Source organism: Epinephelus moara, chromosome 22, assembly GCF_006386435.1.
Source record: "Epinephelus moara isolate mb chromosome 22, YSFRI_EMoa_1.0, whole genome shotgun sequence".
NCBI lineage: Eukaryota > Metazoa > Chordata > Actinopteri > Perciformes > Serranidae > Epinephelus > Epinephelus moara.
In genome coordinates, this window is record NC_065527.1 from 11824030 (window position 1) to 11851710 (window position 27681).

General features: G+C 42.3%; 1 protein-coding gene across 1 annotated transcript in view; it reads right to left on the reverse strand.

Annotated features, from left to right (window-relative positions):
* adgrb2 (adhesion G protein-coupled receptor B2) overlaps positions 1–27681 on the reverse strand; it is a 273447-nt gene that overhangs the window by 83968 nt on the left and 161798 nt on the right. Inside the window, exons 8-16 of the mRNA XM_050035088.1 lie at positions 26629–26730; positions 23247–23353; positions 22091–22285; positions 21562–21630; positions 20928–21036; positions 19928–20074; positions 13194–13281; positions 12156–12258; positions 6358–6401 (exon numbers count right to left, since the gene is read on the reverse strand). Of these exons, the coding sequence (XP_049891045.1) occupies positions 6358–6401; positions 12156–12258; positions 13194–13281; positions 19928–20074; positions 20928–21036; positions 21562–21630; positions 22091–22285; positions 23247–23353; positions 26629–26730 (964 nt within the window). The remainder of the gene's footprint in view (positions 1–6357; positions 6402–12155; positions 12259–13193; positions 13282–19927; positions 20075–20927; positions 21037–21561; positions 21631–22090; positions 22286–23246; positions 23354–26628; positions 26731–27681) is intronic.

Here is a 27681-nt window from a genome sequence, read left to right on the forward strand (position 1 = left end):
TCCATCCATTCTCTGAATCCATTAAACCATTGAAGGGTTGAAGTCAGCTGAAGTATATACCAGAATGCACTGGGCCTGCAAGAGGCTGAATAAACCATGGACAAGGTCTATTACAGGGTTAACATTAATGCAGACACACATTCATACGTGTAACTCAGCAGACCCCTGTAGCCTGCTCCTCGTCTCTGCTAGAGGAGTAGCTTCTGCTACTCCTCCGGCAGGGACTCCCAGGGGTCCTTAGGGAGGTCCAGGGGGTTCCAGAAAAATGGGTAATAGTTTATTTATACTGTTTAATTTGCTCTCGAGGTGGGGCAAGTATGAGTAAGAGTCGAATGAATGACTATTCTGGTCACAGGTTTTACTTCCTCCAAGGTTGTCTCCTCAACTGTAGCTAACAACTATAGAATTCTGATTTTAAAGGGACACTTTGCTGATTTTCAACCAGCTTTGCATCATAACAATGTGGGTAGTTTGTGTAAATGAACTATGGCAGACCTCCCTCCATCTTACCAGCGCACACATCTCCCTGCTCATCTCTCGGCTCAAATTTTTGCTGGATCTCGAACTGGGAACTGCCCATTGGTCCGACAGCCCATTGGTCCGACCATATTAAACCCATTGTTCCGAAGTCCGTTCCGAAATCATCATGATGCCCTGTGGTTAAGGTCTGGTTAGGTTTAGGCACAAAAACCACTTGGTTAGGGTCAGGAAAAGATCATGGTGTGGGTTAAAAATGAAAAGNCCACTTGGTTAGGGTCAGGGAAAGATCATGGTGTGGGTTAAAAATGAAAAAGAAAGTGACAAACACATAAGCTGTTAGCCTGCTTCGCCTCAAGCCTTTCCCAGCTGACCCAGAGCCGGTCGCAGCGCACCATCAAGGTAGAAATATGCCCGACGGGAGCCGTTCAGCACCACGGACCGTCGGACTAATGCGATGTTGGACCAATTCGCTGTCGGACCAATGACATGGACCCTCTCGAACTACAGATTGTACTTCTGCATTTTTGTTTGCCCACCACAGCAAACACAAAAAGTATCAAAGCAGATCGTGCTCAAACTCAGTCTGAACTCAGATCAACTAATAAACTAATATTTTAGTGCACTGTTTGGCTGTAGTACAAGAACTGTGAGCAGGAAGTCGGCACCATACTGTTTCCTGCATTGTAAAAACTGAGGCTAAATACATTGAGATCAGTGCTGATATAATATGAACCGAGATTCTGTTACTGCATTGCCTATTTATCACCTTAAATGTTTTCAGAAACATATTATAGCTCACTGTTTAACTGTAATTCGAGATCATTTGTCATCAGACGGCTGCCATATTGTTTCCTGGCTCCAAGCTCACATTACATCATTCAGCAGTGGGAGCGTTTATTGGTCAGTTTTATGAGAAGACCATTTTCCCAGCAGTGAAATGCTTCTTTAATCATATCTAACAAGAAATGGTGCCAGGTTTTGACGAGGAATATGAATGAACCGAATAAAAAAGACGATGTCTCTGGTTCCATCATGTCCATCCCAAGTCTGACAGTAATGCTAAATTGATGCAGTACTCTTTTAATGTAAGGCATTAGAGAACAGACTTTGATAGTGAAGTGTTAGCTATCCAAGAGGGAAAAACAATAAACTGTAATTATGTATTTTCATTCATTTATTTGCTTGTTTGTTACACAGAAGAGTAATGGATGGCATATAAATGGCCATAACATTGTCACGAGAATAAAGAAGTGTCATACACTTGGCTTAGGTCACAACTTTCTGCTATGCCTTTTTGTAAAATAAATGTGATTACATTTTGGCCAGATTTGTGTCCAGCTAGTTTTTGGCAGTGTGCAGAATATGCTTTTGATTTTTATATTATTATTTTTTTTTATACCTCATTTAAGGTTAAGACCTGCCGGTGCCAAAGCTGATAGCACTGCCAGATCAGTCTGAGCCCAAAGCAAGTCTCAATCTACCGTGTCCGATTGAGAATGTTAGAGCTACTTGAGCTGCACACCAGGCCATTATTACTCTACGGCGGTGATGGGCGGCGGGGGTTGGGTGGGGAGGGGGCGCCTGGTTCTTTAACCACTGATCCTCGATCAAGCTGAAGACCACAGGGGATTAGAAATAGGATTAAGTGACCCTCAACCCTTCACAAGCTTACTGTCATCCATCCATCTAAAGTGTATATTGCATTCATCTCTAACTACTGGGTCATATTTTTTTTAAGCACGCTTTAAATTGAGATTGCTCATTCGCCTGCCTTTAATGCATTTGCGCTGTGCCATTTGTATTGAGAGTACGTTTCTTCTGTGCCGCAAAATACAAATGTTACAAATAAAATATGAAATATATGAGCATAAATAAATATTTGAGTAGTGCAATGTATATTTTATAGATACCAGCGAAAGGCAGTTTGTTTTGATTGAAAAAGCAGCAGCCGTAGAATCAGTATAACACATCTGGGAGTGGCACATACAGTATACGATCTAACCGAGCCAATCTATAATGCACCAGACATGAGATAAGTGCTCCACTGTACAGTGTGTGTGTGTGTCACTGGGGCTTCAGCCAGATATCCCATACTGTGGCAGAGTGAGGGTCAAAGCGCGGAGATGCCAGAGGCAAGGTCAGCAACCACCCAGCAAAAAGAGGAACATCATCATTTCCCAAAGAAGAGAGAGAGTTAGTGAGAGACTGCAGAGAAATGAAAGAGATTCAAGGTAGATAAAAATGACAGGAGGAAGACTTTCATGTCAACGTGCTGTTTTACTCCGAATTTGGTCAGAAAACGTGTACTCTTCTTCTCTAGCTTCCTTTGCCTCTTCTAACCTCCTGATTTCGAACCTTGTAGAACTTTAACAAGAGCTAAACACAACAGTATCTATTCTAGCCGGCGAGGCAAATGAATGAGAGTAGGTTGAGGAGACGGGCACATGGGGGAAGACAGGGAGGGATGGTGAGCGCAGCGATTTGGGTGGGCAGATGGTGCCGACATATGGGCCTGTTAGGGGCAAAATAAATAAATAAACACTCACACATAAATACTGAGATGAACTGTGAGTGCCACAAACTGTTGGCCAACTTAGCCAGCTGAGAGAGAGCGCAAATGGGAGAGAGCTACCGCTGAAATCGCTCGCAGATTTCTAAATGGACCACTGCTGCATGAAAAACATGCACACAGACAATTGTGTGGGATGACAGTAGGCCTTAGAAATTTGAGCCTCTGATCTCCAAGTAAGTATACACTACCCATGTGTGCATTACAACAAATAAGGCGGGATGTTACACATGCAGCATACAATCATTTTTTTAAATGTGGGTGCATCTGTGTGAGCTAAATATGGCTTCCATATGCAGGTCGTAGACTGAAAGTTTTTTTTTCCCTGTCTCCGAGCTTAACTTCTTTTCCTCTGCTGTCTGGCTCCGCTGTGTTTGCCCTTCCTCCGCATTGCTATCTATACATTCTCCACCTCTTGTCTGCCTCCCGCTCAACCTCAAAGCCTGTGGCTACGTTAGAGAGACAGCCAGGTTGAGAGAGGTGATATCCTCCGGCAAACAAACGGTTGCTTTGTACAACATGTTCTCTGCCCATATCAACTGCACGCTCCTGCCCAGCTCCAGTCAAGATCTACTGGCCAGCAAATGGAGGAGGAATGCAACACCACACAATGTACAGTCAGTGTATATTTATATATTTGTTTGCTCACTGTGCAGGTGTCCTTGTATGTGTGCCCTTGATGCACAAAATGTATAGATGATGAATTCCATATGTCACTATCAGATTCTATTTGAAGCACACCAGTTGGCGGGGCTTCACAGCTTCACACTCTCTCCTAACAGCATCTGCACCCAAACAGCATGCTGTGATTGACCTCAGGCTGTTTACACTGAAGCGGTCAAGTCTGTGCATCAGCTCAAAATGTAAACAACCCATGGAGATCATGAATATCGCTGTCAGTTTAGGACAGCGGGAGTAGCTGAGACGGGCGCTAAAAATAGACAAATCTTTCTATGCTCGGGCTGGTGAAGACAGCTTCGCTTATAAAAACTGGAACATTCTTGTTTTGTTGCTGTTTTTTTGTTGCCTGCATTTTCAGTGCATGTCACATTAACCAGGTCCTGGTCAGCCTTTGTGTGTGTGTTTGTGAAAGCTTCTAAGCATCTGTGTGTGCTCCCTACTGTGCATGTCTGCAAACATATTACCCAATCCCTGGCAAACTCATTTGGATGTTTTCCACATTCCTCGCCGTTTGAGCGTGTTTGGTTGACAGACATCGCCGCCACCTTGCCACTTTATATTCTGCCGGGCTCTCTGCCGTTCTAACGTCTGCAAATTTAATTTGATTGCAGCTGTAATCTGCCGGCTAGTTAATTGACTTTGCCGAGCTTTGTTCCTCTCCTACCTTGATGGAGAGGGGTAGTTTGATAAGTTACAAAACGTCTTATCCTCTCCGTGTGAACCTACGGTCCCATTGTATGCTTTGGTCACCAGAGAGTACTCCGCTAGGACTGGGTAAACTATAATGTGATCTCAAGGGGGACGCTGAGCTGAATGGGATTTCTCTGCCATCCATCGTGTTGTCACAGTAGACAGGGAGGCCTAACTGTGCAGACAAATTCAAGTCTTATGAAGCCATTTGGTGGGTTGAAGATTCATCTGTCAAATCAGGCTTTTAAAAAAGATATTCATATACAACTAATCGGCATTTTTAATCAATGTAACAATGAAACACCTGACAAATAAATCTTCATTCAAGGGACACTTACTCACTTGTTTTGGAGCTGTTTACTGAATCACATGCTCTTCATCAGAAGAGATTTATAACTGTAAATATGACTGATTAGTCTTAGCACTTTTAGGAAGTCTCCATGACAACTGAGCAAACGTCATTTGCCAGTAAAGACCATGTGAGCAACATGGAGGAACTCAAATATCACCAATTATGACCAAATACCTCGATATTGATACTGAGACAAGAGTGTAGTGTTGACTATAGGTGCTTTCACAAAATATTTACGCAATTTTTGATAAATTATCATCAGTATGTGGCTGTTACTACTAGAACAGTCTGGTATGTTCAGAAAATTAAACCACTTTACTGTCTTTAAAACTAGGAAAAGACCAAACTTAAGATATTACGGTATCCAAAATCCAACACCATAGCTCGTCTCATATCACAGTATCAATGTATAATAGATATTACAAAGCCCTACCATGTGGTATGCTCAAAAGCTCCAGAACAATTGAGTAAGGAGATTTTGAGCAGAGAACTTTCAATGCAAAGTGTGCACTGTACCATGTACTTTTGTCATAAAAACCTAGGGGAGTAAACCTCAAACAAAAAAACCTAAATTGGAATTTTATTTTGAAATGTTGTTATATGCATTTCATGAGTGGATACTGTACATTTCCTGTCAACATAGAAGTTTATTTTGAAAAGACAGAGTGCATATAACAGGCCAAAATTAAAACGTTGTCCCTGAAAGTCCAAAAGTGACCCTAAAGGGTTATCTAGAGTGTCATAATTTGACGTGTTGGGCCACTGACTGAGCGTTAGTATTTGATGAGATGGAAATGAGAATGTTTTGGTGCTGCATATGTTGGATTTAGCCAAAGTGGCATCCTCAAAAAAGAACTTGCCATCCATATACTCTGAAATGAGCGGATCGAAATTGCATCTGTTCAGTCATACTGTCATGGGTGAGATATGGGCCGTTGTGACCTCAGTGAAAGCGCAATGAGACCATGACCTGGCACCAAACCCCGGCTTAATGGTTTTGAACAAGTTTGACTTTGTTATTGACAAAAAAGAGTAATCACTATGTGGGTTAATGGTTAGCATGATCAATTGTGCTGGTTTACATTATGTAGTTCACTAGATGATCCACATACATCAATGTCAAAGAGTCAGTGGCCCACATAGACCAGCGAAAAAAACCTGTTCGGTCAAAACTAAACAATCAGGTCACTGGTGGCATAAAACTGGAATGTTCAAGCTAAGCTAAATGTGGAATTAGGAACTATGAATGAAGCCTCTAACATGGTGTAAGTACATGTAAAAAAAAAGAAAAAAAAAAAAAAAGAGGACCGCAACAAAGGAAAACTTGGTCCAATGAGGCGATCTGAGTGATGTTAGTTGTGAAGTCTTTGCAACACAGAGAGAATGGCGTTTGTTCTCATTGACTAATTTAATTAACACTAACACAGGGAACTTCATTAGACTGTTTTCAGCTCATTAATGAAATTAATCTGACTGGGCATGAGCACACACAAGATAAACATCAACACACACACTGACAGACGCATGCTTTTACTGCGCTGTTCGCTCTCACATGCACACATCAGAATCATTTAGAGTAACTTACGGGTTGCCATAGTCCCAGACAACGCACTGTGGATCTGATGTACCCTGCAAAATACAGGGGGGGTGGGGGGGAGGGGAAGGGAGAAAGAAGATAAGCTGTTATTGCCAGTCGAGAGGATGAGTGAGAGAGCGAGGCAGAGCGAAGACAGAATAGCTCGTTGCCAGAGGAGAAAGAGTGATGCTGCATGGGCGATGGAGAGAGGTAAACAGACAATGAAAGAGAAGGATTGAGACAGACGGTGGGAGGGAGAGATGGAGAAAGAGTCATTGTCAGGGGACAGAGCAGCAAATAGCTGCTGCTGCAAAAAGAGAGAAGGTGTGTGAGCAGTGAATTGAGAGTTAAGAGACAAAAAAAAGCCATTTCATGGACAATAATATACAGCAAGTTGGGGTCATAAACATCCGCTGGTGGAAAAGCGTTCTTTACTTAAGCACAACCACAGTGAGAAGTAGTAAAGTAAAAGTAAACAACTATGAAGCACTGAAATGTGCTTAAGTATAACAAGCACTTATTGTGAAGAACTGGCCTTTTCAGAGTGCGTAAAGGCACACCGAAGCATCTCTAAACATCCTTATACGTATTCTGGGACGCGACTGAACGCATTTAAAACCACAAAAAAATCACAGAGCCCCTCACAGCTGTCTAAACGCTGGTGATTTGCTATCCAGCTCTTAATCCATCGACTCGTTGGAGCTAAAAGCCAATCGTTGGTGGTCGAAAGGCAGGTGAATCATCTGGTAATCAAAGCTCAGTCACGCATGGTGGAGAAAGGAAGACTCCCTATGACTCAATCAGGGAATCAATCGCAGGATCAATATCTTTAACTGACTCATCACAACCTGTTCCTCTGGTGATCCTCTGCGATCTCTGCATTGATTGCTTTTTAAAGAATTCCCCGTGCCCTTTCAACCTGTACGCCTCATTTGGGGGAGGATTGGATTGTGATTGGTTTTAGGTGAACTTTGTGAGGCTGTCTGGTCTGAATCCAGGATTTTGTTCTTACATCCATTTCTGAAATCAAATGCATTAAAAGTCTCACACTGGTACAAGTACAGTGTGAGAGAAACAGCTGACCATTACAGTTTCTCAGCCCTTTAGTGCAGGACTGATCAGGCCTCTTGTGTAACTACATCAGGTACCCACAATTGAAATGCCATTCTCCCACTGATGCAGAGGAAAATGGATCCCTCTCTGTACCAGTCTGCTGGTCCTCCCTCAGTCCTACATGAGGCCCTTTGCCTTTGAGCTCCCCCTTATGGTAAAGGGGATTATAGCAGTCTACAGTCACACTGTTCTGTCCAGTATTTAAAAAGCTGCTGTCCACTTTAAGGAGACTGAATACAGCCTGAGAATAAAGAAGGAATAAAAAAAGAAATAACCTCTGCTTGAGTGTGGAGCAAACTGAAGGTTTTCTGAATCACAACAGTGTTTTAAATAAGCAAAAAAAAGGGGAGAGGAAGAGTTGATGCACATTCAAGTCTGCACTATGAAGATTTATTTCTCTAAAAAGCAAGGTCACCCCTCCCTCTCCAAACAGTTCATAACAGCTCTGGCATGAATCAGTGAATCCCGGGGTCTCTGCATGGCTGGACTTGAGAGGATGGGATGATGCAAGGTTTATATACACAGGATCACAGGCTAGAAGACACAGATTGATGGATGATGGCGCTTTGTTCTGCCTCACACGCAGACCGCCGCCGTCACCGACATTAGATGTCCCTGGGCGTGCATTAGCGCGGCGGGCTCTGTTAGCATTCAACTATCAATCAGCGTGCATCATGCCCGACTGTACGCTGCAGCGGGAGTGACATCCGTGTACTCCCACAATATCTGCCTCCTCTTTAGTGCCAACGCGTTGCATAATGACAGCGCCCGCTCGACTGATGTCTCTCAAAGGCAGCGACGGGTGTGTGATTCCAACAGCTGCATTTACGGACAGAACTAATGGTGTCTGCTTTAACGACTGTTCTTTTCTCTCAAAAAAGGAACAGCCATTTTCTTTAAGGTATTCACCCTCACATGTGGAGGCCATTTGGCGGTAAAATGCTTTATGCATATTGGCTGTGAATATGGTCAGCTAATCAGATGAGATGAGCTACTGTAAGTGGCCACACAGGGAGTCTTAAAAGCTTTCTATATCATATCAAAGATAAAAGATTCGGAAAATGACATGGAGCAACGTGGATGATGCTTTTTGACTGATGAAAGTAAAGTAGATTACAGTGAAATTAGTAGAAAGGTGTTACTGTGGTTAATGTTCAGCGAGCTCACCAGAGCTGCCTAGCTGAAGGATAGCTGGAGGAGAGGGTGTGGGTCTGATGGTGTAGTGTAAGGACACACAGTGCTCTCTGCTTCTTACTCACCATTAAAGACACACACACACACACACACACACACACACACACACACACACAAACACACTCTGACAACAGGGAAATGTGTGAAGAGTCTGACTGGAGCAGATGTCCTCTCAGTGAAGACATGACCGTACACAGAGACCCCTACACCCCCCTTTGAGAGCGAAGCCCGAGGCAGCTGCTGCCACTGCTTCAGTAGCTGGCTGTTTCTACACTAGCCAAGGTCGACATCAACTGCAGCTGAAGACCACGAGAGGAGACTTTGCTCTCTCTTTCACTTCCATGCCTTCTCCGGTGCCCAAATAGTGGCTCAGCATTTTCTGCCTAATGAAATTCAGGCCAGGCTGAGCAACGATGAACAGACAGTAGGTTAACACTGCCTTTGAGGTAAGATAATGATGTGGGCATGTACATCAGTAAGTAGTTTGACTACATTTAATGAAGTAGTTTAACTTTCTTCTTGCATTATAGTTCAGTGGTATCTTAGTAAAATTGAAACCTCAAACGTGTTTTATAGGGATTTTTATACATATTTTTTATTTTATTTCCCTCCTAGAGTTAAAAGAGAAGGTTGATACCTCTCACATCCATTGAAAAAACTAAAGGTGGCACCCAGTTAGCTTATATTAGCAATAAGAATGAAAACAGGAGTAGCTAGCTGGCAGCTTTCTAAATTGCTCTGTCCAAAGATTACCTCTTGCGGTGCTGGTAAGCTGATTTCGTTACGTTCGGACAGAGCCAGCAGCCTGCCAGCAAGCTAGCTGTTTCACCGGTATCCAGTCCTATGCTAAGCTACGCTAACTAGCTGCAAATTTGCATTTCCTAGGATGGCAAAGACCCGTCCTACTCTGCCTTACCTGCATGTGATTGGCTTACCCTGACATTTGTATCCTAACCCTAACCAATCTCACTCCTTATGCCTAAACCTAACCACTCCAACCAATAAAGGCGATGAGTTCTAGCCAATCAGAGGGAGAGTAGGGTGGGTCAAGCCTTCACTATCCCAGGCAATGCACATTAGCTTCGTATTTAAGAGGCATGAGAGCTGTATCTTCTCATTTAACTCTCGGCAAGAAATCTAATGAGTGTATTTGCCAAAATGTCAAAAATAAATAAAATATAAACTCTTTTAATCACACTAATCCTTCAGTAAAATTCTACAAACATAAACTACTTTGGTTATAAAAAACATTATTTTTTTTAATTTTGCTTTTAGGAGTTGCTAAAACCCTAATTAATCTCAAGTAGCAATTATGGATATGAGCAGTGGTTGCATTTCAAATGAAACCAAACGAATATTATGCTAATCACTTGTATCCTCTGCAATGCCATTTCATTTTTTGTTATATGGCAGAGATATATTAATTTTCAAATGTGGTATTAATTAATTTTCTACATCACTTTAGTCACTTATTTCTCTTGAGGGTGGTTGTGCTGAAGTTGAACTTCTTCCCTGGACTTGAGACATAATTTTTTTTCACAGAAAGCCTGCGTTGTAAAATGGGAACATGGGGTTTAAACAGACCTGGGTATTTATCAGACAGGAGGGCTCTAATGAAAGAAACTATTCAGGAACTTTATGGGAAATATAGGCATGAGCATTTATGGTGCTTGACCTATACAAAGGGAAATTGTTTTCCCTTGTGAATCTCCTAGATTTAGCAAATGTAACAAGAGTTCCCCTATGAAGCAGAGTGAGAATGTCCTCACAAATACCGGTCTAAGGAATGCATACGTGCATCCCAGCCCTGTACTGCCCTGTGTGCAGAAGAGGTGTCTGTCCTCAGCGGGAGCCTCCGGTTCGTAATCCAGAGCAGCATGCTTACTTCAGCATTAAGACATCACCCTCTCTAGACAGAGGGTGTGCAACCTGGAGTACCTCTGCTTTGCCAAAAGTGTTAAAAGGCAGAATAATAGGAAGATAAAAGATGAAGGCATATAAAAAGAAATGCCATAATTAAGTAATGAATCAGTGGTTTAAAGCAGGGAGATGGAGTGGCGGGGGATGGAGAATGAGTACAAAGTCTTTATAATGAAACACTCTGCAATAATTCTGACCCTCAGGTCCTGGTTGACACAGCAAGAAACCGATTTCACTGGAAGATTTTAGTATGTGTGTATATTCTGTATATATATATCTGTGTGTTTGTGTTGTCAAGAGATGAACCATTAAAAATTCAACATTATTCTCAAAACTGAGCCCACCTTTGCACAGAAGAATGGCTAATGAAACCTGCATCTTATTGAGGTCGTGAAGAGTGCCTCTCATTAAACTTGCACTTAGCCCTTTCCAATGAAGACACCCCACGAGTCGTTTATAATAACATACTCCACTGTAATATAAACTGAATAGGCGCCAGGAGACGGCGCGATATAAGGAAGTGAAAAAGGTCTGCATTTATTCAGGCAATTCAATGAGCGCCATGGCGCTTTATAGCATGCAGCACTTTCTCTTTCATCAGAACTCAGGAAACATGGGTCAGTGGGGAGAGAAGGGATCCTTTAAAGCCGTGAAAAGATTTATTTCCTTGGCTAAAGCTTGCTCAATATAGAAGTATATAATAACAAAGAAAAAAGCAAACCATTGCATGTAACACTTTGATGTAGGAATATAAGTTACAGAGTCACCTGAACACAACTCTGAGATGGTTGGAAAAGTTACACTGTCTTGAAATGATCTAGATCTTAAGGACTTATGGTGGCTAATGCTTTTTATTGCATGAAAACACATCTTATGGCTACAGGAAAGGAGAGGTTTAAAGGTATACTATGCTCGATTGTTGGCTACTGTTTGTAAACAGTTTGTTTGCCGGTGAAAGTAAAAGTAAAAGTAAAATCTTTTTGGTGCTGTGTCTCTTGGATGCCTTCTGCTTATTGTCTGGCCTCTGATCGTTAACTTTTTATAAGGCCCCGTCCTCACCTGACCTGTACTTTTGTAGTTTCTAACCGAATCTCTGTGGTTTGGAGTTTAGTTTCTCTCCTGCGTCCTGTTTTCACTTTAGATATCTGCTTTAGTTTACTGTTTAATGTTCACTATCAACAGGTAAACTTCTTTTACCTGCCCTGCTGTGGAAAAACACATGCAGCTCAAACAACAGGGGACTTCAGCCATGGATCAGCTCGCAACGGAACATGTAGCCCACTTAGTAGAAGATACCGGGATATATATCGTGTATCGCCATTCAGCCTGAAAATACCGAGACATGAATTTTTGTCCATATCGCCCAGCCCTAACCTGAGTGCTGTGGGGGTACACAGCCACAGACGTCCCAAACACAGATAATGAGAAGAAAATAAGAAGATACAGGCAGAAGGCAGAGAATAAACCCGCCACACTCTACGAGTGGGTCATAACTGATGACTGAGAGGAATTCTGAGTCTATGCATTGTTTTTTAGGAAAATTCTGCACAGTATATCTTTAATAAAGAAAAAAAACTTACATTAAAAAGTGGCGACAGCTCCACCACCACCATGGGCTTGCTGGGTTGTGGTTCTGGCCGTACTGTCACTGTCAGGATCTTGGAGTTGATGACCGCAGGGGGACTGCAAAGACACGCACAGTCAAACACAGAAGAGTGGTATTTTTGGGGAGAATTGTACTGCACATTCAAGATTGGCTTGAACTGTCTCTCTTCAAATACAACTACAAAAGTGGAATATGCTGATAAGTTGCTTTCTTTTGCTGTCTGTCATACACGCTAACAAATGCATACGTTCAACACACTCAGAAACAGACATATGCACCCAGTGTGCCATGCTTTTGATGGGTTTCAAGTATGTTTGCAAATATTAATACATGAATAAATTAAAGAAAAACCTAATGAGAAAGGGATAAAGCCGGCACCCAAGTGAAAACGGAACACTGGACCTATTAGCATTCAGCAGAGCTACAGGGAGAAAAGGGTTTTAACAGATCCAGCTCATCCACAATCAAGAGCACTGACCTGAATAAAAGGGCCCAGGGCCAGCACAAACACCATATCACAGTGGCCTTTTGACAACCTCCTGATCCCTCCACACTTCTATTTCTCCAAGTTCTATACAAGTTTCAGGACCCATTAGGCCCGCACCCATTTGAAGCCCAGTGTATACTTCCAAAAATACATTGACGATGCAAAAGAAAACATCTAGGGAAATGTACTTTTTTCGGAGATCCAAGACATCTGTCTGATAACTAGGCAGACACAAGGCGTGGAGTAGAGAAGCAATAGGCATTATGAGAGAGAAAACAGATGTAGAGTTTGAGGTTGGAAATAGATAGAGAGAAGGAGCGACAGAAGAAAGGGTGCAGAAATAGAAAGGTAGTGAGAACAGAAACAAAACAAAACAAAAAAATAGATACAATGGAGATGAAAAGTTGTCAGAGAAAGTACTGACAAAAAGAGACACAAGAAGGTAAAAGTGAGGACAGGGGATGGAGAGGAAGAAGCTTGAAATGCTTAAAAAATAAGACAGTGGATCACATGAGAAGTACTCACTTTGGTGCAGGTAAGATGACGCCCAACGTCCTGTACAAGATGGCTCCGATGACATAGTACATAGTTGACTCTGACTCTGCCTCCGTCTCTGAAACACAGGAAATTTTGCGACCAATCAGCCCAAATCGATGCCATTGTTTGCCTAAAACACCTTCCAAATCACATGTAAATCCATCTGTGTACCTTTTGTTATCCTGTGTATGGGCACTGGTTGCTGAAAATGTTTTTTTGGACAAGCACAGCTGAACACCAAGTAGCAATCCTCGGTGCTGAAAAAATTAAGTCAACCTGATTGTGCCAAAAACTGCAGTTCCTCAAATGGCCACTTGAGGCTCTAAAAGCAATCAATCCCCACAGACCTCCATGTTAAAATGCTCAACTTTACAGTAGAAATGAACATGTTTACAGCCTGGAACAAAAAACACTTTTGGTCTCTTTAGCTAATTTCAGCATTCATGACAAACTTATGCACCTGTCTGTCATGGTGAAGAGGGAGCTGAGCGGAAGGCGAAGCTTTCGATTTACTGGTCCATCTACGTCCCAACCCTCACCTATGGTCATGAGCTCTGGGTAGTGACCGAAAGAATGAGATCGCGGATACAAGCAGCCGAAATGAGTTTCCTCCGTGGGGTGGCTGGGCTCAGCCTTAGAGAGAGGGTGAGGAGTTTGGACATCTGGAGGGAGCTCGGAGTAGAGCCGCTGTTCCTTCGCGCCGAAAGGGGTCAGTTGAGGTGGTTCGGGCATCCAACTAAGTTGCCTCCTGGGCGGGAGGTGTCCCGTGCACGTCTCACTGGTAGGAGGCCCCGGGGCAGACCCACAACACACTGGAGGGATTACATATGTCATCTGGCCTGGGAACACCTTTGGGTCCCCCAGGAGGGGCTGGAAAGTGTTGCTGGGGAGAGGGACGTCTGGGGTGCTTTGTTTGGCCTGCTGCCACCACAACCCGGCCTCGGATAAGCGGATGAAAATGGATGGATGGATGACAAATGTACCGGGGATTCATTTTTTTATAACTCACCTGTTTACATTTTAATAAGGCTTAAATTTGTGCATATTTAAAGGCATTGCTGCTCTGACAGGTTGTCTATGAGGTGTCATCTCAGCTAACTGGTCCAATCCACCCCTCCCTCCTACACAACTCCACCCTCTTGTCCAACCAAGTGACCTTGTGTCTCTTCTGGTTAAAAAAATCCAAGATGGTGACGGCACAGAGGCCAAACTCGAGGCTTCAAAATGGGAGTCTGCAAACCAGTGGGTGACACTGTGGTGGCTACATCCACTGCTTTATACAGTCACTGCTAAATATGTATGGAAACTAATTCTTATTTGCCTTTTTACAAAAAAAAAGTAGATAAAGGCCTATTGCAGTACATTAATATTCAAAATATCAACATAAATATAGCAAATGTTGTTTTTTGATTGGAAAGACTTCTCACGGGGTTATGACCACATGACACATGCTAATCTGATGTTTGAATTTATAGGCTGAAGTGTTAGTATTTGTGATTGATTGAGATAACCTGTCCTGCGCTGGGAAATTTGTCATAAATAAACTAAATGCAAACACATCTCTTTGTCGGTGAAGCAAACAAGCACAGATCTCACCTGCCTCTTCAACCTGCGATCTCATCTTAATTTTCATTTACTCTTGAGCTGTCGCTGACAAATGCTCTGTTGACTACATCAGAGCAAGAAAAGTTAGCTAATTGCAGAGCATGATGTGACAGCTATATTCCATATTCACACTTATTATGCTTCCAAGGCAAAAACACATCCATATTTTAGGTGCAAGATCCTGGTTGCACACTGTGTGGGTGGAGATGCTATTTGTGTCAATTTCTGCACCTTTTAGCAACCAGTAGCTCCTCTGTTGCTCAACGAAGCCTCATTTCTGAAAGTTCATTGCTCTATCGTGCAATTAACCTGATTACAATTATTTCAATAAGTGCCCACACCCTCTTTCTTTTCGATGGACACTCTTTCCCCCTTGTTTCAAATCCCTTTTCGTCTCTTCCTCTTCCTCAGAACTTGTTGCCATTCTCCAACCCACTTTTCAACTTCCCCCAACAGTCCTTCTTTACAACCCCTTGCCTTCCACCACTCCCTTCAGTGTTCTTTCACCAAAAAGAGCAGGGGCTCCCAAAGAGACATACTGTCCCTCTGTAAATGTCACTTTGTCTCAAGTGAGGGAGGCGAAGGGAAGTGGGGAGGAAAAGTAAGAGGGGAAGAGTTCATGTTGAGAGACGCCACTCCCTCCTTTGCCCTTTCAGACTGAGAGAGGCGATGGAGAAGCATGGGCACAGAAAGCAGGAGAGGAGGAGACAGAGGGGGCTGATGGTATCAGACACACTGGGTGACTCATCCAAAATCTGTCTGCCTGCTGCCTAAGAGGTAATACTCAGGAAGAGAGATAGCTATGCAAGACAGATGAGGAGCGAAAGAGGAAGAGACAAAAAGATCTCGACAGTGAGGGAAAAAAGCAATTGTGAGACTGTGAGGAGGCAAAAAAAAAAAAAAAAACAGATCAAAGTCAGCATGAGAAAGCCTGTGAGTGTGATGGATCCTAATTGGACAGTGTCTGCAAAGGCATGCAAATGAGCAAGTCAGTGTATTGTGGGTAAATGGTAAATCAGTGTGTGATGGGGTGGCACTCCTACGCAAGAGGATGATTAATACCACAAAAGCACTCAATCACAAAACTGTAATTTCCCATGAACAGACTTTTCGTCACTCTGCGCTCGCTGAACATCTGAATGATTGGTGGTCAGCTGTAATCCAGCGAAATGGCAAACCACCAGTCACCGGCTGTGGACTTGAATATGCCATTTGTCAGGAAAAGATATGCTTGCAGTGGATGCAATGCTATAATTTATGGTTCTAATCAAAGATTGAAGGCTCCATCCGCACAGCTCTATTTGAGTCACTTTTCATTCCTTCTTGCTTTCTTTCTTCTGTATGTTTGCTTTTATTACAACCTTTGTGCACAGAACAAAAGAATACTTTGCACACTTCTATTTCCAAAAAGGTGTGTAGGAGAAGGACAAGCAGAACACAGCTTGTAGGAAAAACTCCTGCACACTGTCTAACCTGCAATTTCAAGAACTAGACCATCAAGGTCTTTTTATTAAGATGTACATAACTCTGCAATGCACTAGTATGCTGTTTTCAAATATGAACACAGAAAGCAGCATGAAGGCCGGTGAAAATGTTACGCTGGTTTTTTATATATTCAGACCCTCAAACTCAGTACCAGCTAATTTGATAAGATGTTCAAGCACTGCTTGGACGGAGACAGACAAAATTTGTGGTGGTGCATCGCATTACGCCGGAAAAGGGGCAAAAATTAGCATGTCCACCCAGGTGTCAAGTTTATTGCTGATCGAAGCTGAGGCCGATTTATACCCTTCACTACTGCAGAGTTATTTGTCCAGGGAGTGAAAACTGATTGTAATCTATCCCATGAAAAACAAAAGCCAGATGCTAATGGGTGTTTGTGGGGGGTTTTCCAGTGTGAAAGGGGCTTTAGCTGAAAGGGGAAGTAGGGGTAAATGGGTTGCTCAGTCTGAAGTCCAAAAACATGCCGACCAACACCTCCAGAGCTAAATAATTAACAACAACATTCACTGTATCTAGTTTAGAAACAGAATTGTAAATATAATAAGTTGTGATTTTTCAAGTATTTACATGACAGTGACTTCCTGAAGTCTTGTTTTGTTGTTATTGTGAGGCTGCCAAATGGCATGATGTCATTCTTGCAGTGCTGGTTGTATATGGATTAAATAAGATATGTGTTTACTAGTAATTAGCTAGATGCACTGGTGGGTTTTTAAGCTAGGCTAGGCTAATCATCACCTGGTTTCTGCTCTTAGGCCTCATTTACACAGCAAGCGATGCGTTCGCGTAGCTCTCGTGAAGCAGCGCGACTCGAGCAGCGTGTAGGATGCAGTGTGAATGCTCTAACCTGTTAATACACTTGCTGAAATGAAAATGCAAGTAAACAGCGGCTATTCGTGAGCGCTACGCTACGCATTGCTTGCGGTGTAAATGAGGCCATAGGGTTCCCACACCTTCTTAAACATCATGTTAAGCAGCACAGTTTGAGACATGGATCAAGATTAATAACATACAAACCTAAGAATTTTTAAAATGAGAACCAGTGGGCTTTGCATAAGCTCAAAGAAAACAATTTTAAAAAATAGATTTTTGCTTTTAATGTTCAGTAAAAAAAATCAAGAGTAATTTCTATTCTTGCACAAAATGTATAATTCAAAGCACTTTCACAGACCCATATCTATTTATGTCTATTTTCAAACCCTTGATTTCCGCCTCATCAGAAGAAGAAATTGGCCCATTTCCTAAAATGTCAACTCTTCCTATTGCACACACAACTTTTTTTCAGCATTAATCATCGAACTCCCAGTTTACTGGTTATATTTTTGAACACATCACAAGTCGGTCTTTAACACAGTATTAGAGAGGAGAGCTCATGTGGTGTGCGCTCTTTCTTGAGTAATACTTCAAAGTTAACGTAGCATAAACGCATGCATGTACCAGCAATGGTCTGTTTGAAATATGGAGTCATTGCAGGCTTGTATTTTTGGATGTATGTGTGAGCATGGCTGCGAGACAGAGCGAGCGCCTGCGTGTATGTGTTTATGAGAGAAGGAGAGACAGCGGAGGGAGGGAGGGAGTTTGTCACTTCGAAAATCAGTGAAGAACAGTCCCAGGCTCTGCCCAGTGAAGCGATTCATGAACCTATCAATTGGCTGTGTGTATGTGCAACTGTGTGCGCACGTGCACACACAAAGGTGCCAATGGGCCTTTATGAGCATAGTTAAGCTGTCCATCTGAGATAGGCTTTCATTATGGAGTAAATGAACCAATCAAACTGATAGCAATCAACTGAAGACCTCAACTCATGGACTGCCAATGGGAAGAGGCAGAGTTCCCCCAGGGGCAAAGAGTAATAATAACGCCCTAACTCATAAGACGACATGCAGTTGGGATGAAACAATTTACTAAATAGCATATGCTAAAATGGCAATGGCATGTGCTGAATATCATAAGAGAAAATGGCCGAGTAAATGTGACGCAGCCGGTCACTTTTATTGCACTACCAGCACTGCAGGAGACAAAACATTCCCCGCCACAAAGTACGAAGATAATGGGCAAAGGAATCAAGATGAAGGAAAATGCATGAAAGCGTAAAAGCAGTGAAGTAAAACACAAAGGCAGGATAAATGGAGAATAAGCACAAAGACAACATTGCAATGCAGCAGCATTACACAAGGTCTAGCTTTTGTGCACCCTTTTGTCTCCAGTTGTAGCAGAACATTCATCCTTTGAGATATCTGCATTTGCTGTTCCATAAAATCGGGAAAAACAACTTGAACAAAACAACTCACGGGCATCTCATAAACAGGTTCTGCTACATAAAAGCAAGATGGATGGTTAGATTGAAGAGAAGCACAAAATAAGCACATTACATTGTGCATAATAAAGAGACAAAGAGACTAAGTGAGGCGAGGTGAGGTGCCCTGAGGTTAGCATACAGGATGTCGTGAACGCCAATCAAAGAGTCTGTGTCATCGCAGCGAGTCAGAGGTCACAGACAGCTCTGCTCTCTTCGCCTGCAGCTTCTCTGAACTTTAATTTGGGTAAGGGACGGGGTGCCAGACAGGAAGTCTGCCAGTGTAATTTCCAGTGGGATGTGACCTTTCGCCGCCGTTGGTAGTGGATCACATCTGCCACAATATTTTCTCTTATCTAACAGAAGACACTTTCTTCCCACTCTTTTAAGTCCCTTTGCCTCCCCTGAACAACTTTAGCTTGTATGCTTCCTGGTGTCCTCTTTATCCTCCACTCCACTGTGTGGTGTGTGTTTGGACAATCACTTTGCTTGTTTCTTGGCGTTACTTGAAACCATATGGGAAAAAATTCACGGCAGCTAAGACTAACAGCAGTTAGCTTTCTTGTTTTGCTAAAAGCGAAGAGACGTCTTTCAAAACTGTACGAGGACTTGATGCTCTCGAGGGAAAGCGGCACACTTCTTTGCAAATGAAAGACCTGCGTCTTCTTGAGAAGCCCTCCAGGGCGTCTTTATAGTCCAAATCCAAATCCTCAGCATTACCCTTCAACGTCCTTGAGAAGCCTTCTGTCTGCTTCCATGAGACAAATCTGAGTGAGTGAATTCGCACTGCGATAACTTCTTGGTCTGACCTTGGCTGAAGAGAGGGTTGAGTGGGGTGATAACGGGTTCTCATATTGTTTGTGTAACATTCAAGACTGACAGTAAGGATGACAGCTACAACAGATCCAAATTATGGCTATGAGCTTAGTGCCTCAACTTGAGACAGACTTCTGGAACGGCTGATTGCTCTAAAAATAAAAAGCTCCTTTTGATACTAATGGTGAGATTTGTTCGTTGGGCCTTGATTCTTTCATCCAGATGACTGTTTTTATAAGAATCATTGAAGCAAGCACCGAGGCTGGGTCAAATCCTGGCAGTGTGCACCACAGGAGGGCATTCAGCCTGCCCAAGCACAAAACAAATGTGTTAAACCACCTGTTTAAGCCCTTTTCTGACGGCCTCGGTTCTTGGACACTGGTATACGTGCTTACAAGTGGAGCTGATAACTGTTTCAGTCTGAGTGGTACAGATTAGTACCAAAAGAAAAACACAAAACAGTGACCAAACCCTGGAGAGTGGATATCCATCTTAGTTGTTCTACCTTCAGCTGGGATGGTGAAGACCTCTTTGGGGATGTAGAGCTTGTCCTCTGCTGTTCTGGCCCAGTCCTTCATCCCTCTCCGGCCTTTCATGGGAAAGTTGATATCACTGGAAACGGCCGACACGGGCTCTCGCTGGACGGTTATCACTGGACAAACAAGAGATATCACAAACACTCACTTCAGGGCAAAATTGAAACAAAGGAGACTGGTCAAATATGAGGTGAGCAAAAAAAACCCCTGATGAGATCAGATGTGATAAGCTTTGGGATATGGGTAAGAAGTGCCTGTCAAACCTACTATTAGGGTGAGAAGGCCACTATCAGGCCAGGAAATTAAACTTTGTGCAGGAAATAATTAATTAGACTGTTTTCCATCTGAGAGAAAGTCCATATATAGGGTAGGTGGACAGGTAGGAGTGATGGATGGCACTTTCACCTAGGACACTGAGGTTCAAGTCCCAAGCACAACCAATACTTGAAGCCAACCATGATCTTTTTTCTAAACCTAACCACATTGGTTTGGCGCCTCAGCTTAAGGAAAATAGAAGTGAAACCCAACGATCTGCTAACGGCCATTGAATGGGCTGATAATTACCTTCTGAACTTACCAGTATGTGTAGCAGGCCCTTACTGACCCATATCTATATGGTGTACAACCACACATAATGGCCATTTATTGGGCTGATAACATCCCGATTGGGTGACTGAGTCACGTTAGCGTTAAAAGTCGTACAACAGGTATTTTAAGAGACAAAGAACTTTTGGAAGTGAGACTAAATGAAATGAAAAGCTGAAAATAGATCATTTGGAAGTGGTTTTGATATGACAACAAAGACCTTGGCTGAGCTTAACTGAAGACAAAGAATGGTAAAATTTGACACCATAATACAGACCTAAATTTATAAAAACTCTAAGTAAGTGAATGCCTTTTAACACTAACATTAGAGTGAAATTATCTCCTATCTGTCTCTGTTGCGGGACAGCGGTGTGTGATACTTACTGAGGTTGTTGGTAACTACCAGGAAACTCTGGAAAGGCTTCTGGGCTTCTCCGATGAGGTGAATGAAATCTTCTAATATCCTCATCAGCAAAGCAGCACCGGGAGCGACCTGTGGATGCAGGCATGAAAAAGAGGGGTGAGCATCAATCACCATGTCAACATATTTATTATCCATGGCAAACTCTCTATGAGGCATATCTCACCCATTGAGACATTTTTTATTCATTGCATTATCTAGACCACTGAATGTGTTCCAGGGCGGTAAATTGTAGCCACGTGGGATATACTATCATATTTGGTTGCTTGTTTATTGTGTCCAGATGGAGAGTAAACACACCTCGACTCAAGGGCATCAAGATGGGTCACACACAAAAAAAGCACAAATGTGCACACACACACACACACACAGTATAATTAATGGGCAACCATTGCATTTAGCAAACAGGTGTGTTTTTATGACTGTAATGAAAAGTTAATGTGGGATGTGGTCACACCCACCTTTACACACAAATTCACAAATGCACACGCAATAAAGTACTGAACCACACACACACACACACACATTTAGATAACTTGGCGCAAAGGTGGCCACTGGTTATGGTATTTTTACACGCACACATACAGAAAGCTTTACCTGATGGGCGTCCTCCCATTTTTCTAGATTTTCCATGTCCAACATGAGGCTGACTATCTGGAAAAATTTCTAGACACAAGATGTTCCCAGTCGTTAATGCAGCAGAGGACTTAGATTCTGTCATCTCATTTGTATGTCTTTGCATGCACACTAGTTAGTTAGCCGTTGTCCCCTTGTGTTGCTAACCTGCACCCACCAACCACTGGTACTGCAGCAGTACCACAGTTTATTCTCTGTCAAGTCGACTACAGTCGTCCTTTGTACAGAGGCATATTGTAAAACATAAAATAATGTCTGTCAAATGACTGACTGAGACAGCAGCATTTTGCTCACTTACAGGCAGTGAAAAGAGAAAAACGCTGCTAAAAAATCCTGTTTGAGGCCACGGCAACTGTGTAGCTGTGCTTCATTGTTATGCAGATCCCGTGCAGGAGACAGTGGAGCTTCTACATCGAATAAATTCAGAGGTGTTGCAAATGTGTCTGTGTGTGCTGACTTGAGGGGGGCTTCATGAGAAGGCTCTCCCTACCTGCACGTCGTCGGGAGCTGGGATGTAGGTTGCTCTTTTGAAGGTGTCCGTCACATTTCGCAGGATCTCCGTGGAAAAGAGAAGGTCGCCACTGTAGTAGCTCCTCCTCTGCAAGAGCTCCAGGAGACTCCTTACGATCTGAGACATGCCCTCCCCGGCCAGGGTCCTCTGACCCTTCGCGAGATGCTCTCGTAACTACAACAGAAAAAAAGAATCAGAAATTGAGAAAATAGGTGGTTTCACCTCTGCCTGTAACAGTCGAGTTGATTAAATGCACGCCCGTTGGCGCTTACTGTATATAGTACACATGTTCTTATTCAAAATATGGAGCTGCTAAAAATGTCAGAAAGACCAAACAAATCAAAGATCATGTTTTCCCCCCTAAGATATCACAGCGATGTTTGGGATGTCAGCCGAGGGGGATGATTCAAGACAGGAGTATATATGTACATGTTTGGATTTTTGGGCTTGTGCTTAAAATAGGTGAGCAAAAAGAGGCCTAGCAGCTCTTAGGCAGGAATTGGATCTCATCACTTCAGAGACAGAGATACAGAAAGTAAGACTGTGTGTACGTGTGTGTGTGAATGTGAAATGCAGAGAGGGAGAGAAAGAGAGAGAGCCTGGAAGAACAGAAGATAACAGCAATCACAGAAAATTAATTATTGACTCCTAGTGTTAATGAAAGGTTGGAACAGAAGCTAACAGTGCAATCAGCTCTGTCACGTACAATCCCTGACCTCCATCTCCTTCCGCCATCATCGAGGAGATGAGAGAGGTTGAAGTTCACAGAGCAGGAAAACAGCCCGGCTGATGAACGCATTCATTAGCCATGTTCATTAATTGATAAGTGTGTGCGCAGAGCTCTGGAAAAGCTAATTAGAGATACCGGCAAGCCTTGAGTAAAGACACTCTGCTATTTTGAGTAAACTTTTTAAAAAAAGAGAGTTAAACAGAGGTACATGGTGGGTAAAAAAGGGTCAACTGAGGCAGAATATAACTTGTGAAAACAGAAAGAGCTTTCAATTTCTCATAAATGAGCCAATGAGACAGACAGAACTGAAGATGAGCTGTGATACTGCAACTAACTGGAAGAATATATGCATTGTTCTTCTTCTTGCTGAAGAGTTTCTGCTGTTTTTTTCGAAAGGGAACTTACAGATAAATGTAAATATCTATAGTCAAGTGAGACGCATCTGGCGAAGCTCGGAGGACCCCAGAAAGCAACTCCATTATTGTCCAGCATGCAACGACGACTAGCAGATCCTGGAGAGAGAGACAGAGAGACAAATATATTAAACGGAATTTATCAAATTTAGGAATGAAACCTTTGCAGGAACACATCATAATACATTACTGTTAATATGGTGTCCAATAGTCATTGACCGTGAATGGGGGAGCCTTGTATTCACGGTCAGTGAGCCTGCTGCTGTGCCTAACTACGATATGCATGATGCAGAAATGAAGAGAGATCTTTTACTTAATATACAAATTTATATTACTCCCAAAAATACAGAAATACCTTGCATGAATTCTAAAACCTGGAGGTACTTTCTATTTATCACAGCACTAAGGTCAGGGGTAACACACAGGGAGTCTGCTCGATGAACTGTAACAGAGTGAAGCCACTGCACATTTACAATACTGCCACTTACGAAACAATAAAAACAAAAGGTCACTTTTGTGAAACTGCCTTTTTCCGAGTAAAATGTTATTTAGGATAGTTACAACTACCAAATGTTTCATTTGTAACAGCTTTGGCAGCTCACACCAGCTGGCTGTTCTAACATGGCAGCCAGCAGATACACTGGTGAAGGCTGCCAAAATACTTTACTAAGACAAAACCTTTTCCCTCGTCAAATAAATATGCACTCACTGAGCTGTGGCGCTGCCTTTTTATGAGTAATGGAGTGACATAAATAAACTGTAAAGTTTCATGGTTAATTAAATTTAGTACAACGATTTACCTTAAATGTAATGTTCTTGAAGTTCTAATGTTTTGCTGGCAGGCTACCTGATTCATGCAGGCGTGTTTTGATGTCGCAGCCAACGCCATAGTTTAAAAGATGTAGAAACACATTTATATTACAGGCAGTCTGAACCACATCTGCTCTTGGCTGAAATTCTGAAGAAGAAAGAGTGTGAAAGAAATCAAGGGTTGTTCTTGTTTCTGCTTCTGGGAGTTAAAGGAAAGGTCTGGCAGCAGCTGTTTGAGCATCTCCTCAGTTTAGATTCACATTACAGCGATAATAAGGTTTGACTATATTCAAGCAGGATATTTCTGTTACTAATCAAGGGTAGATACTGGATAGTGTAAGAGTTGGAAATGTTATAATGATCACCTCTGTATACAAAATAGTGTTACTATTTAAACAAAGCAGTTTTGATGAGCCTTAGACATGAATTTCAGCATTTAAATCCTTTAACAAAGTACCTGTTGGTTCCGGACATAGGAGCACATCTCATTTTAAAACACTGGCAGTAGAGTACTTTAGGTAGGGTGACCAGGTCCCAATAAACCAAATGTGGGACAAGGAGTAGGTTTGTGAGGGACAATGTGGGACACCCGCCCCCAGCGCAAAGTTTAGTCATCAGAGACTACATTCATCATGAACTATACAGAGTCTACTGTATATTAACACTGGATTGTTTTAATTATTGAAGTATTTAGCAACACAGAGACCTGTGTAGTTGAGGGGACAGGTCAAACTGTTATGATGCTGATTTACAGGAGAATTCATGTAAAATGGAGGATAAACCATGAACATAAACTACAGATCACCTGTAAAGCATTTTAATAAATGAATCTATCATAATTAAAACAACTGGAGACTGAAAACAAACTGATATATGGGTCTGATCACTCTTTTAATGAATTGACATCATTCCAGACAGGATGTAAGTGTGTCTGTGACTTCCTGTACGGACTGAAGGCTGCTGGAAACTGCCGGGAAACTGTCCGACTTCACCGCGGCTTTTTGTCACCGCCCCCCGCTGCGTCTGCCTGCTCTCGTCTACTTTCCAGGCGAGGCGCAGTTCATCTCGAACGAGCCTATTGACACCTGTTGCTATCAAGGAGGTTGAAATAGTTGCAGTCCCACAGAATGTGGGACATCTGGTCACCCTAACTTTAGGAATATCCTCATCATAACGTTATTTAATTTACAATGTTTTCTTTCATACTGATGAGATGTTTGCTTTGCTGTCGTTGCAATGTACTTCTTGGTAAAATAATAATATTTAAAACAAAAGACAACTTACTACCAAGAAATATTCAAAGATTATTCAGTCAAAGGCATGGTGGGTATCACTTGAGGGGAAAATTAAAGTTCAAAACGACAAGAAAACGTTTTTGTATTTCTATTTCTGGAGTGAAACTATGGAACCGTTTGAACGTGAAGCTCAAGAGATGATTTTCACAAGGTACAAGAATGAAGAAGGTGTTTGACTCTCAGCAGGTGTTTACTCTTTATTTATTACCATCAGTTTTGTGTATGTATGTGTGAGCATGTATATATACATACATAGCTTGTGTATATGTTCATAGTCTGACAAAGCAAAACACATCTGTCATGATTGGATGAGGATATAAAGATGAGATTATTTTTTTGAATAAGATATATATATATTTTGTAATTATTTTATATCTTGCTATAAGACAAATATCATTGGTAATTGATGTAATATATTAGAATATGTCGAGAAGAATTCATTATTGTTCAGCTTTATACTAATGGGAAGCTACATAATTAACTTTTATTCATTTATGGAGAAGGGGTGGGAATAAATAAGTTTGTCCTTCCTTTCACTCCTCTTTTTGGACATTATATGTTGTTTTTAGTTTCGTGTTTCCTTTTGTAACCTGTTTTGTTTTTATGTCTGTCTACTACGGTATGATTATTCTGTTTATTTGCTATTTACATGTTCAAATTAAACTGCTACAAACTATCTAAAAATCAGTTCTTTGGGCTAACAAATCTCCATTTGTCCTGTTGAACAATTTTAATGCATGTTGGACATTTTTAAAATTTTCTTCTTGTGGATTTTTTTGATTACGTATGAGTTTCTGTAGGTTCTGTTTTTGTCTTCCTCTTCAGCTAGCTGTCTTCATCTTTACACCTGGGTGCTAATGTACATTCACGGGGCTAACACAGTTCTGTTGCTCCTTCTGGACCCTGTTTTCCTGTTGAACATTTTCTATTTTTTCATCGTCTGTTGATCAAGCGCGAGTTTCTGTGGTTGCTTTCTTTCTCTTACTGTAGCTAGCTCTGCTAATGCTAACTACCAGGTGCTAACGTACATTTATGGGGCCAAAAAATGTCTGTTGCTCCTGTTTGACATGTTCTAATGCTAGCTTATGACCGGTTGGTTTGTTTTATGAACTAGCTACAGTTTGAGTCTCTGTTGCATTGTGCAATGTCACCATTGATTTATAGGCGTACTAAAAACTCCAGGCCGAGCAGAATCACAAATTCACACAAGCTGTCTCCGAAATATGTTTCCAGCTATCAGATTCTGGCAAAGTATATCATGCGACTGACCAGTGGCGTTAGTTGGACACTTGTTGTAGACAGTTTCTCCAGCTGAGGCTCTCTTCCACGCCATAGAGAGTAGGTGTTCGTCTTTACATATCTCATGAGGAGCTGCAGAAGCCGGGCGAGAAATACATAGAAAAAGTAAAATGAAGCACAGTCTAGCAGACGCTGAGAAAAAGAAAAATCACCGCGCACACACTCCCACAGACCCATACATAGCCAGCAAAAAAAAGAGAGACAGAGAAGCACAAAAAACAAGATTCAAATCAATGTTCTCCTGCAGCAGCTCCCAATCTTATTCCCTTGTACATTGCTCAGTGCTCTCTGTCAGTGTCACTGCCTCAGTACAGTATCTCATTCCCTCTTCATCTTACCCCCCTCTTTATTCATCTGTTTTCCCTCCCTCCCTCCCTCTCTTTCATAACCCTGATGAAAAAACGGGGGAGAGAGCTCTGTAGATATTCCGAGGGGGCAGACGAGTGTTGGCAGAGGCGATGCAGAGAGATGAAGAGGGACGGAGAGCGAAGAGAGAGGGAGAGAGAGAGAAAGAGATGCTGAAAGAGAGAAAATATGATATGATGTTCCCCTGAAATGCCAAGAGACAAGATCCTCGTCTTGTATAAAAGAGGCTTGGGAGCTACTCAAAACAAAGGGGTCACGGTGGAGGCTGCACTCAGAAGTTTATCATTTGTAGTCTGTCAGCGCTCGATGCGAGCACGTACACATGTGGCATTCAGGCTCGTAGAGAACATACACTTGCATATTGAAACACACACACAGCTTCAGTCGAGAGGCGTGCTTATTAAACCACACTGTTTCCTGCAGCGGCTGACAGTCTGACATTGAACATCACGCCCTCAACCAGGCAGAGAGACACAGAAAGAGTAAAGCAAGCGAGTGAGATTAGAGCGATGAAAACAATGTTAAAGAGGAGTGATATAAGGAGAAACTCAGGATCTCTCAGGTAAACACAGAGGATAAAAGGACAGCACCACAAGGCACGGACATGCAAAATCAATGAAGAGCTAAAGATGGATGGGAATGTGAATTGACAGGAAG